We start from the raw sequence: 13,712 nt of genomic DNA, 5'->3' as shown, positions 1-13,712 counted from the left end.
GGGGCACAGGCTGTCATTAACATTCAGTGAGATGTCTGCTGTGATTCCAGAACCTTCCTCCTACCTATCTCCCCTACCTGTTTCAGTCTCTCTGTTGTCACCACATGGATGACCATGGCTTTCTTTGGCAATGCTGCTCCACCAGAGCTATGAAATTGTCTCCACTGAACAAGAGTAATTGCATTGAACAGGCACTAGCACACATCTCAAATATATTTTGTTTAATTTTTCCTTGTAGGGAATGGAAATGTGAGCAAATGGTTTATCTTGCATAAATCTATAGGCCACAGTGTGAAACTCAGTGTATAGTGAATGATTGGCATATAGTTCTCAAGTGAGTATGAATTTTCTTACAGTAGCACTTACAAATTTGGAATTTTGCATCTAGGGCTAATCAATTTTTTTAAATTTCACCTGTGCTAGGCATAGCATAGTGGGTAGCAATCACTGCAATATTTCATATCTCTTCATATTCATTATACTGGCACAAGATTATCTGAAGAATCATTCAAGGGCTTTGGAAAAGTTGTGCTTATTTTTAACAATGAATTAAATTTATAAACTCTGATTTAAAATTGATAAGTGAAAACAATGCTATTGATGTCAATAGAATCAGGGTTCTTACTACTAAATGTGGCAAATCAGAAATTGGAGAAATTGCTGCCTTGATCCCAGGCACCTTTTGCCCACTGTTTGTCATGTTAATGCCCTTTTGTTTGATATTTACTACTTTGGACATTGCTACCTCAGTCCTTCTGCAAATCCATGTTAGCATTGATGTCATAAAGTAAGCAGAATGGATGTGTGAAATTGCTTGTAAAATTATCAAATGAAATGAATAGCAAATATGATGACTTTTTTTTAAAGTTGAATAAGGAAACTGTCAGCAATGATGCACTCCTGTAATGCTTACTAGAGCTGAACAGTATATATATAAGTCTGTGCAAAAGAGGCAGCTAGGCAGAGCTCAGGATCCTCAAGGCTTGCCATAGGTGCAGAAGAGAGAGTAGCTCTTTCTGCAGCTGCCACGTATCACCTCTGAGTAAAATAAGGTAAGATTTATATGAACTACCAGTTATTTGTTTGAGAAAGCTGAGTGCATTATCTGCATTGTGCTGCCCAAAGTTTGCAATAGAGGTGCAGATCTTTCAGCAAATTGGTGTTTTGTTCTGAGGTTATACTCACTGATATTTGGAGTTAATGACATCATAATTTAAATATTTTGATGTATTGATTACTGCAACAGAGAATGATCCGATAAATGGAAATCAACAGTTTGTGTTGCAGAATTAATTGAACGAAGGAAAATTAACCATGAGAACATGAAAGACAAGGATTGTAGTAAGAATTTAAATGAGATACACAATTATTGATTTTTATATTTTTATCTTCTTTAGTACCTTCTGTAGAAATATTTAATTAATGTGGGGTATTTACGATAGATTATGTGAGTATAAAATTATTCACTCCTTACAGATACTGCCCAAATATGAATCAATGAGGATTAAGCTAGAAAGATGGAAACAAATTCAGTGGGTTTATGTAGACACTGATTTAAAACTGTCCAAGACAGATTGTCACTCTGTCACCCTACAGACTGTCACTCCACTGCCCCACTTTTAGATTAGTTTGTCTCAAGCAAACATTATTTCCATATCACTGTAAGATCAGAGAAGGAAATTTTATAGCACAGAAGTAAAATAAAAGTCTTTCAATAGTTATTGGGATTATTGCATAAAATTTAATTTAATCTTCCATCCTATTGTGGAATTCCTTAGACTAGAACTGTTGGATTTTACAGAACTTTCTACAGGGCATTACAGCATGGTGGGTAAATTAGATGTAAAACACACCTACCTGAAAAAGTAATTTATTTATTTCTAGAAATTATTGCTATTTGCAGACAGTTTCATTTCAATGGAAATCTATTTTGTTCATTCATGCATGTTCGTATGAAAACATTTCCTTTTTTTACTGCTTTTTTAATGTAACTTCATAATTTCTATTTTTAACAAGAAAGAGATACAAATGTGACTTTTGAAAGCTTTTTTGAAAACTTAATCAAATTAAGCTAGTTAAAATTGTACATAGATACAAAAAATCTACTACACTTGTAGTAGAATATATTAGAAAACTAGAAAAATCAGGGTGGTCAGGGCAATAATATTCAAATAAATATCTGATCAAGATTTGAGAGGTATATTTGTTACATATTTCTGGTAGTTCAAACTGAAATGTCTTAATTTTTTCATTTTCTATCAGAAAGATATGAAAATATTTTCATTAGTCTAATATGCGTAGGAATAAAAATTTTCTATGTGAGATTAGCTTTAGTTTTCCTGTGCCTTAACAATAGGTTTCCATGGCTTTTAGCAGTATCTACTGATGACCTAAATAACTTACAGCCAATAAAACCTTTTTTCTGATTGAGAAATTAATTGATTAGCCAGCATAAACTAAGAAAATGCCATTTTTCTGATTATCTCTTTTTCTCTATAACACACGTCTATATTATCAAGAATAAAATTACAATTTCTTCTTTTGAAACTGTATCCTGTTTAACTTGTCAAGAACTTCTGTCGCTGGTTTAACTTACCAATAGCAAATACTAAATGCTGAAAAAAGAAAACTGATGCTAATTTTAAAATAACATATTTGACAGAAGGTCAATAGTTTTTGGAAAAGCTTATTTTATTAATAAGAATTCTCTAAAATTTTATAAATTTCAAAAACTGCATTTATACATATTTCTTTTTTAATAGTATCACCATTTTGATTCTGAAAATTTTAGAAAGCAGTTGACAATGGATTTAACTTTTATCTTAATACTTAAGGAATAAAGTAGCCAATGGCACTGTTCACATCTGAAAGTTCTATTGGCCTGAGACATTAGAGTTAGAGCCAAGATAAACTCAAATTATCTCTTTACTGACTACAGTGACTTTGAATTATTTTTTGAAAACTTTTATATAAAAGAAAAGCTTTTGATGTTGGATATTTCATTCCACCTCAGTGACTTGGGTTTATGGCTAATCTGGATCACAGTTTAATACAGCTACAGACAACTGTACACTAGGACTATGAAGCAGGGCAAATTTACTTATGTATGCTGTAATAGCCAGACTTTGGTGTCCAAGTCCAGGTTAACTCATTTACAGCTGTATCAGCTACCAGAGAGGTCAATCAATCCATTTTGAAACGACCACCACAGAGTCATTTCCCAAAGAACAGGCAGAGCTTTTGTTCCATTGCTAGAAGCCTATGAAATGTGGAATTATGCATTCCTTGAGATAAACATTGGATGTCAGTGTTGCACCACCAAATTACAGCTCCAAACGAAACAGTGAGAACAGATTTCAGCACTAGAGTTAGGGTTTTAATAAGGCTGACTACATGACCACTGTGGTATATGCTGGCACTATAGCAGGGTATGTTCAAGTGAAGGGGTCAGCTCTTATATACCAGGACATTGCACAAGGCAGAATAACCAGACATTCATGAAAAAATGAGTAACACTGGCAGTGGCTTCTGGTGGAGGGAGGAAAACTGACTCTATTGCCTAATAGTAAAATACTTCAGAAAATATTATACTTACACATTTATTTTCCTGAGCTTGATCAATATTTCATTAAGATTTTGATTGCCTCAAGTATTTGGCTACAGATACTGAGGTATTATAGTAAAATATTCCTATTATTCAGTAAGAGATTATTTTTAAGAGATTAAAAATCAGGCCTTACAAAATACCAGTCCAATAGATTCTTCCTAACCGTTGGTAAAATGCCTGCCAATAGTCAAGCTTTGCATCTCCAACTATAAGTTATTTTAAAACAGATGGGAGAAACAGGTTTCAAAAAAAATCTGCTATGAAGGAGCAGACTACAGGGGCAGAGTAGAAGTCCTACAGCAGTAGGATTTTTGATGCAGATCACCTTTTCAGAGGTGTTCATATAGCCCCCTCATTTGCATTGCTCAGTGCAGAGCCAAGTCTCAATCTCAAAATGGAGTAATCTACACCTTCACTACACATCATTCCCTCATCATTTTCTAAAACTTCCTCCAGCCCATAATATATTTAAATTCAGCCTCTTGTGACAAGGCATCAAAATAGAGAAGATATATATTTTCACTCAGACTGCCTTATTTTATAAATCAGTAAGCAGTAAGTAAATCAGCTTAAGTAGTTCCTGCAGTGGAGCCACAGGAATAGGGTACAAATTACATTTATTGGGATGTGTTTTTTGTGACTGGGACTTACTTTGCTACCACTTTGCTTCAAGGCACTCATGTGTCCTATCTCCCTTTGTTTCCCAGACTGTATAATAAACCTCCATAGGAAAATGGCATGGATGGCAGAGGGCTTATTCAAATACACAAGTATTAGCCCAAGTACATGACAAAATTATTTCCAATGACATTTTCCTGATGTGAACTCATTGCAACTTCCGTGAGAAAGTATGGGGAGCTGCTAATGTGACAATGTTCTTGACAAAGATTTGCTTTGTTTTTTCTCTAGTGAATGACCTGGGAAAAGAAATCACAGCCACATCACTACCCCAGTTTTGCAATAGAACAGTATCACAGATCTAATGCTTGCCAGCAGCAGAACCCAGAGAAAAGAACAGACCTTTATCCTCACATTGCATAAGACAGCAAGGATGCAGCTGCTCTCAGCTCTCCTTGCATTCTAGAGTACAGACTAGAGCTCAAAGACTGGAACAGAAACTACCTCTTCTGAATGCCTACCCAAGGCCCTGAAATGTCATCCCCTGGACATTAAACCCATCCTAGAAGGCTCCTTATATTTAACCTTCATGTTCAGATCAGCACTAAGAATGTCTCTTTTTGGTGTAATTGATTCAGACATATGTAAACATTATAACATTTTTCTTTGTTGCTTTATTTCTGTTTCGACAGGCAATGAAAATGAAAAGCATTTATTTTGTTGCTGGTCTCCTTTTAATGATAGTTCAAGGCAGCTGGCAAAATCCTCTTCAGGATACAGAGGAGAAATCAAGGTAAATGCTTTAGACCAAACTTTTAAAAATACTTGGCGTGAACTTTGTTTTCTTACACTTTGAAGCCAAACATAATTTAAAGACCCCTTCATGCATACTTGATCTACCATTGAAATTGACAGGGTTTTTAATATTGCAAAGCTTAGCACAGAAATTTGGGGTACTGAAACACTGGCTACCTTATTTATCCAAGAAGACTGTGTAACTGGGCAGTGTCCCATCTGCTATACAGATTCCTTTTACCACACAGCTACTGAGCAATATGCCGCTTGCTTTCACTTTGTGGGAGTAAAAAATAGTATTGTTGAAAGAAGAATCAACGCACCTGTAGACTGTACTGCAACCATTGCAGATTAACAAGGTCTAAACTTTTCTCAGATCATTCAAAGCTTCCCATTCTGAGCCAATAGAGGAATCCAGACCGCTGAATGAAGTGAAACGTCACTCACAAGGCACATTCACCAGTGATTACACCAAGTACCTGGACACCAGGCGAGCTCAGGACTTTGTGCAATGGTTAATGAGTACTAAAAGAAATGGGTAAGCATTTTGGTCACATTGATACAGATCTCCACAAGCAGAAATAGCCAAGAATCTAGCCAATTCTGTTTCTTGGTATCAGCTTCCCATCCCAGACCATGGATAAACCTCAAATAAGTAAATTTATGTATACAATCGTAGAATCATTCAGTTTGGAAAGGACCTCTAAGATCTAGTCCAGCCATTAACAGAATATTAATATATTATTAGAAATGAGAAACATGTTAAATCAATCAAAAGGATTTGGCTAAATCAAAATGTACTGTCTTATATGCCACCTAAAAAGACTGTCTCAGCCTCTTTGAGGCAGATTTTCTCAGTGAATCAATTAAGTTCAATATGAATAAGATATTTAAATATAATGCACAATTCTGAGCCATTTGGCCTCATCAAAACTTTCCTATCTGTGGATACTCTAATCCTGAAGCTTCATTTGTGAAAAAGCAGCTGATGTGTAAGTTTTTTTGACCACTGGATAATTTACCAGTATCATCAATATAAATTGGCATGTTTTTTTCAAATATACTTTGATTAAACTCAAGCTAGAAAGCTGAGAGCAAGAATAATGTACACGTGTGTCAGTCTTGTGTTCTAGAGAAAATCTGCCCAAAAAGAATTCAGAAATATCCAGAAGAATCTATTACATTAATGGTTTTAAATCTCTGTGGAAGTCTTTAAAGTATAAAGTAACAATTTCTACACATTGTACTAATTTAAATTCATATGTCTGAAATGCAATGAATATAATATTCATCTATGAGTCATGAGGATTCACTATAATATTCAAATAATAACCAATAAAGCTTATGCAGGCTCTGCAGTGTACTGGTAATAATGATCTAATGATTGTGCAATTTCACTACAGCCAACAAGCACAGGAGGACACAGAAGAGAACAAAGTCCCTGACCAGCTCTCAAGGTATTCTATTTGTCACAACTTGTTATTCTAAACCAGTTTCAGTTCATTTTCAGTTGAACAAGAAAGAGAACAACTAGTGTTTTTTGAAATGTTACCACAATCAAAGAAATATCAATCAGATACATTATTTCACACCTGCTTTTTACAAGGAAATAGGATATGTCTCTATGCTATTTATTCCTGTACCTGTGTTCTATAGCTGTAGGTGCAAGGAATGCAACAGGATGAGAATAGGTTTTAGGAAAGCACATTTTGAGTAATCAAGGAGAGTAGAAAATAACATAAAAAGAAGAACTTGGTATGGAGAAAGGCTGAAGGAAAAAAAAATAAACAAAACCAACACATTATGTTGAAGAACAAAAAACCAGCGAGAAGATTAGTGAGAGGAAGGTGGCCAGGAAAATTTGCAGAGAGCTGATTAAACATGATGAAATGTTCAGCCCTCTGCACTCAGTCCCATGTTTCATAAACCACTTATTACAGAAAGGAGAAGACCTGCTGAAGGCCAGAATTCTGTTTCTTGACTGTGTTTTTGAGAAAAGGTTTAGAGAGATTGGAAATCTTAAATAAATAAAGGAGACACTGAGTGTTTTTGCAAAACAGATCAAACTACCTATATGAATTCTTTCTCTCATCAGAAAATCCAAAAAGGATAGCCCCGATCACAAAGACCGTTACATTCACACTGTCAATATTAATAACAAAATTGTAATAATGTTTCCGCTTCATTGAAACAGCATATCTCAAAAAAATTAGCATTTCATTAAAAATGTTCCAAACAACTCTAGTTAGCATGCTGATGAAAAGTGCAGATGGTACTAAATTAGGAGGAATGGTGACATCCCAAGAAGAAAAAATAATAGAAAGAGCTAGATTTGGGCAGAAATTAACAAATTTTGAAACAGAAATGCTAGGGAATTTATTCATGGAAAATATTCCATAATATGTCTACTTCTTAGTGCAGTTTGCCTTCTTAGGAGCCACTGTAACATAATTTTGTGTTATATCAGAGAAATAACCACAATTATGTGTAGGGAGGGAGAATGCATTTAATAAGATGCAGTTGATCAGGCTTGAAAGTTTTCCAAGACTATGACTTGGTCAGAGAGATTATTTAAAAGTTGTTTATAAAACAACTTAAAATGTAAACTTGAAAGGAATTAAGTCTGAATAGTTTGGCTCAGAAATAATGAAGGTGAAGGTAGGGAAGCAATTAAAGGACAACAAAAAGGATGTCTGTATAATACAATACAGTTTCTAACTCATACTTAATTAGTAAGACCATTCCAATACAGCTGTAATTGCTTTCCGCACCTGAAGTGAGTTGTTCAGAACTAGTTCAGGAATCTCTGCACAAAACTGTATTGCATAGTACAGGCATACCTTCAGAACTGAAACCTAGCAATAAAAAATATGTCAAGATCAATTTGAGGCACAAAAAGAACCCCTGTCTCCTATAGAAACACTAGTCTGGCACAGGGGAAATTGAAATCAATAAAGATTGTTTAAAAGTTCAATTCTTACAGTCTACTCCTGTGGTGCTGCTCTCCTTTCAGCAATGCCATCTCCAAGCGCCACGCTGAGTATGAGAGACATGCTGAGGGCACCTACACCAGTGACATCACCTCTTATTTGGAAGGTCAAGCTGCCAAAGAGTTCATTGCTTGGTTAGTGAATGGACGAGGAAGAAGAGAGTAAGAGTCCATCCGTTCCTCTTATTAAATTTTGCCTAGTATTTGGGGTTGGAAATCATGTCTGATGAAACTTTGATGCACTTTTGATCATTCTCGCTGTACTTCATGTCTTTCTTTTGTATTAGAAGATATATTCTGTTGGTGACTGACTACCACTTTACATTATTAAATTCAAATACAGATTAAAATCTGTTCAGTATGCTGTTACACTCTAAAAGGTCAAGTTTTATTTAAGGTCAACACATCTAAAACTAAACCAGACCTTCTTCCTCTAACTATGATCTTCCCCTTCACATAACATTGCTTACAGTCTCCTTAACTGTCACTGAGATTATTCAAGTCACTATCATCTCAAATTGCCTTCTTTTCCTTGTACAGTCCATCTTTTCCTCTGCAATATTTCCAAGATTAAATCTTTACCAATGTCTTCAGGTGTACTCTGTGTGCTGATGATCATTCCCAGCAGCAGCTAAAAACTTCTTTTTCTCTTCCTATGCTTCTCAGAGTCTCCCCAAGCTGCTGCTGCCATAACTATCATTTGCTATAGCTTGCCTTCCTTTTTAAGATGCCTCTGATTCTTTTGCCAAGGTTTGCAGTTCCCTGGACACAAAGCTCCACTAATGGTTTTGCCTACCTATGATTTCTTTAATTTCTGCCTTGTTCTCCACATAGTCATTGCAGATTTCTCTGTCCTATCCACTTCATGTACTCCCTCATTACTTTACCTCTTTTGTCATGATGGTCTTACACTTAGAGTGGCATTGCCTTCAGCCTCCTGCAGGCATCCTCTGCTCATCTATTTCCAACTCTGCATGGTGAGGAGCTACACCATGCAGCTGCCACTGCCCACCTTTCAACTGTTCTGTACTTATTTGTGCCTTTAGACTGTAAGCTCTTTGGGGCAGGGATTTCAGTCCATCCTCTGATTAAATATTCTACCAGCTGTAAAGTATGTAAGTCTCTCACTTTACATTAAAAATAATAATAATAATAAATAATAATAAAATACAATCTGTAAGACAAGATTGTGTGTTGTAGTTAAGGAAGACTAAATAGGGAAATGTAAGTTTTGTGAATATTGACAATTTCCTGAAAAAAACAGAGTTAAATAAATTAGGTCAGCTACACAGAGCTGGTTCCCCTTCCTAGTTATGTTCAGACATCCACTTGTTTTCCTGTCATGTTTTATTTTCATAAGCAGAAATAGAGTATTTCTGTATCCATTTGAGAGAAATACAACCTCACTGAACTTAGAAACCAATATTTAGTACTATTTGAGGCTGAACTTGTATATAGCCTTCCTTGAAATGAACCAGTCTGCCTGTCATTGGATCCAGGACCCAGGCTGCTTCAGCATCAGCCCACCTTAATGAAATCCATCAAAATCTTCCTATATTTGATGGGATGAAACAAGAGAGGAAAGTTTTCTAAATCAAACTCTGGTTTTGACAAACTGGTTTTCCAGCAGTGAAAAAAAGAACGGAAAAATAATCAGGATCCGATTCCAAGTATAAAATGCAACATTCTATGATTTTACATCAAACAAGCACATAGGTTTTATACAAGTGCTTTAAGCGAGCTATTTCAACCACTGTTCTGCAAAAAAAAAAAAAAAAAAAAAAAAAAAGTTGCCTTTAATAATTCTTATAAAAATAAGCATTCTTAGGAAATATAATTTCAAGTAAATAAATAGGCCTTATGTCCAAATAAAACAGAAAAAAGAATGAAAATTTGACTGTAATGTGTTAATAGTGGTATTTCTTAAATAGTAATTCTTAGTAAATGACTGGTGCCTAATATACATGGCATAGACACTGCAGACTGAGAAATATTTTTGCATGTATGGCTTTTTCAAAACTGCTGGAGAGGAGTTTAGGCTCACTGGAAGGAATGGCTGTGTGTTTTGAAAATAATGCCTCAAAAAATGTTCTGACATGCATTGTGCTGTACTGAGCCGTAACATCAGGCTCAACCCTCAACTCCTTCAAATGACAGGGAATGTGCAGTGTGTTAGAACCCTGTAACAAGGCCCTTTTAAATGGTTTGTCTGTTTTGATCTGCACAGTGTTGATAACTTCTTACCTTTGAAGTTTCCCAGAAAAAGCTCTTGTGGCTGAAGAAATGGGTCGGAGACATGCAGATGGCACTTTCACCAGTGATATCAACAAAGTCCTTGATGACATGGCTGCCAAAGAGTTCCTAAAATGGCTCATTAACACAAAAGTTACCCAAAGGTGACTAAATTTTATGCTATTCTTAATATACTGATATTTTATATGCATTTGTCACACCTGGGGAAAATACTACTGATTTTTCTGTTAGCTGTTGTTATATCTGTAGTATGTTGCAAACTTTGTTACAGACAAATGAAGAAGGAAAAGCCACTAAATGGAAATCATTCCAAATATTATTTGAATTTTTATCCAAATTTATTTCCAAATTTATATCCAATATTTATTTCCAAATATTATTTGAATGGTGAACCTCTCTAATACTTTCCTATTTAACTTGAAAGTAGTGCTGCCACTGAATGTTACCAGAAGTAAGGTCATATTAACTTACTGAAAAATAAAATTTTGCTTTGCATGGGCATTATAAAATCAGAAATATTTATTGGCAAAATTACACCAAATTGGTTATTCTTTAAAGACTGTGATATAAAACACTGCTTTAATCTGTGGCTTGTCATTAGGGAAGAGTGCTGTAATCTGAGCTCCTGGCAGGTGACTCTTTGGGAGCCCTGTTTTAGTTTGCCTGTATGTAGGCAAAGCGTCATTTTCTAAATGAGCACTGTGAACAGGTTAATATTTGGGAATTATTTGTTAAAATTAACAAAGCTTTTAAAGAATTAAATGCCAACACAAGACACATGTGAGTGGCCAGATTTTTTTAATATGTTAGACATCCCATTTGCATTATTAAAGCATCCAAAAAGATAGTTGATTTTGGAAAGCTGAAACAAAATTAACAAAAAAATTTAGAAAGTGTAGTTAAAATACAGTTTTTATTAATATGTTACTATTTTTATATTTGTAGTTCAGAGTTGAAACAAAATATTTAGGAAAAGAATCTATTAGAAACAACTAAAATGCTTTTCCTTTAGGAATAATTGTTTTCAATCTGTTATTAGAGAGAGGCATTGAGAGGTCTGTGAAACTAACATCTGTTCACTCCTAAACAGAAAAAATATGTTCCACACATATTTCAGAAATCTTGGGAGACTTAGAATTTTTCCTAATTGCTGCTGCTTTTTTTCTTTGTTTTTTTCCCCAGAGACCTTTTGGAAGAATACCAGTAAAAATGAAGAATAAAATGGGATAAATGAAGATCTTCATTTCATCAACTGCCAGTTATTAAGAGATTCTGAAATCTGTATTCTGTCATTTACATTTGTTGTAACAAAGCTATGTCACCTTGCATGCCAGGAAATAATTGTACTATAGTTTAGTGTTGCCAAAGGTTTATATATGGAAAACCTGTTGTCTAAGGGATGGTTTTCTTAACAGCTTTAAGAATGTGAAAGTTCCATAACTTCATGTTTTGCATTTATTAGGACTAAAGTAACCCCATTTATATTTAAGGATAAAATTATTTTTCTAAAAAAATTACTTCTACACACAAATTATTCAATTACCAATTATATGTGTTATTCATAAGGGGCTGGCAGTTACAAATGCCTGAAAAGTAAATATCCCTCTTAAAACCTTTGTTATAAAAAGGCTAAGCTTTAAGGGTATTAAATGATAGCCTTAAATAAATTTTTTTCAAGCTTCTTTTCTGTTGACTTCTCATTGTGTATATGACATGTTCCTCTTTGCAGTCAATTTCATTTTATTCTACTATTTTAGTGTCTCTGAGATCTTAGAAGTGGTTTGTTTGGAATGACAAACTCAGCATTGTTTGGTCACATTTTCTCTGCAATAATTCCCAGAAAAGAGCTGTGTGAACTCTGAACTATCTTTAGGTGAAAAATGAATCATGTAAGATGAAGCTAGAGGGGGAAACATGACTGAAGAGACAATTATTCTTCATTATCACAAATTCTGGCTCAGAACAGGAGGACAGCTTTGGAAAATGTTAAGTGCAATATACTCCATAAGTGTGGAAACTGCCCCCAGAACTCCTGAACTCCTTCAAATTTTGTAAGATTGCCAGTCCAAGACAAGGCCCTCTAATCTGTGTTCCTTTCCTTCCTTTCCTTCCTTTCCTTCCTTCCTTCCTTCTATGGGCTGCTGTCTCCTCCTTCCAATGACTACCCAAAGCCCCTCTTCTCCTCTTGCTATTTTAGCAATATACCAGGGATCTATATTAAAAGGTCCTAAAGGGCAAGTGGTCTAAGAGAAATTCAATGGTCTTAACAAGTATCTAGTAGAAATGGATATGAAATAGGACCATTGCTGATTCAGAATTAGTACCTATAATTTTACTAGGAATAACATTTTTATGGGAATGTTTTTAAAAGCATCTGAAACTTCCACTTATAATCTAAAATTTCTGGGAAAATATTAGATCATTCTTCCAAAGTGCTATAGGAATGAATATTCTGTAATTTTAGATCAGAACAGATCATACCCAACTTGGCATCTTGATCAGCTCCTTGGCAATAACAGAAAGCTTTTCTAACATCCCAACTTTAAACAATTTAAATTCAATAGAATCTTGCACTAACAAAAATATAAAATCATAACATCGAAAATACCACTGGAGATAAGAAAAGAAAAAGGGAAAAAAGATGGAGGCTGTGTATATATATTATTTGTTTATTTAATCCCATTTGTAGAGGGTGGTTTGTGTTCAAGTGGAACTGGAAAAGATTCAGTTATACACAGTTGGATACATATGGCCCAGGATAAAACGGTACAAGGTAACTCTTCTGCTCCCACAGACTGAACTATTGCCTTTGAAATATTTTATTTCACTTTGTCCACGATGTTTTGGTGTTCTGAAGGAAGGATTCCTCAGTCACAAATCCATTTTTTCACAGTGTCTGTGACCAGGGATTTTGAGCGCCTCCTGGTGATGGCTTTGTCAGCCATGAAAATACTGAGCTTTCCACACTTTTACAAATTATATGCTTTAGGAACAGAGGGATATAAATTATTTTCTCAAGTTTATGCAGCTTGTCTGAAACACAACAAAAACATTTAACCTCTAATTTTCTAAGTCCCAATCTAGAGCATGAATCAAAAGTAACCCTTTGCTCACAAATGAGACAAACTGAGCTTATCATCAGAAATATCAAACTCATGTTTCACCTCAACAGGACTGGGATTTACCTATCCTGAAATCATAGACCAAGTCCATATGGCATCAGTAATAAGGTATGCCCGGGATATTTCTCACACGTGCTACATGAAATTCAGTGAAGAATACAAATACAGGGGAAAATAAGTCACAATCTCAGTCTTTACTACAATAGCTGGAGTCCTCTGTGTATTGCATGTGCTGCCTTGAACTTCCAGGTGGCCTTATACTTAAAAGTGTCCCCACTGTATTTTATTTGCTGAGTGTGCAGCACCTTTTCTCTTCCATACTATTTAC

The 13,712-nt window shown here is 35.0% G+C and overlaps 1 protein-coding gene across 1 annotated transcript; it reads left to right on the top strand.

Annotated features, from left to right (window-relative positions):
• The first annotated feature begins 958 nt into the window (after positions 1-958).
• On the top strand, positions 959-11,944 carry GCG (glucagon). The gene is made up of 7 exons (XM_063161368.1): positions 959-1,052; positions 4,918-5,018; positions 5,397-5,558; positions 6,424-6,477; positions 8,034-8,171; positions 10,262-10,405; positions 11,445-11,944. Exons 2-7 carry the CDS (start codon positions 4,921-4,923, stop codon positions 11,467-11,469), a joined length of 621 nt encoding a protein of 206 aa, XP_063017438.1. The 5' UTR covers positions 959-1,052; positions 4,918-4,920; the 3' UTR covers positions 11,470-11,944.
• The last annotated feature ends 1,768 nt before the right edge of the window (positions 11,945-13,712 follow it).

Source organism: Melospiza melodia, chromosome 8 (genome assembly GCF_035770615.1).
Source record: "Melospiza melodia melodia isolate bMelMel2 chromosome 8, bMelMel2.pri, whole genome shotgun sequence".
In the NCBI taxonomy this organism is placed as follows: domain Eukaryota; kingdom Metazoa; phylum Chordata; class Aves; order Passeriformes; family Passerellidae; genus Melospiza; species Melospiza melodia.
This window is presented reverse-complemented; position numbering and strand designations above follow the sequence as displayed.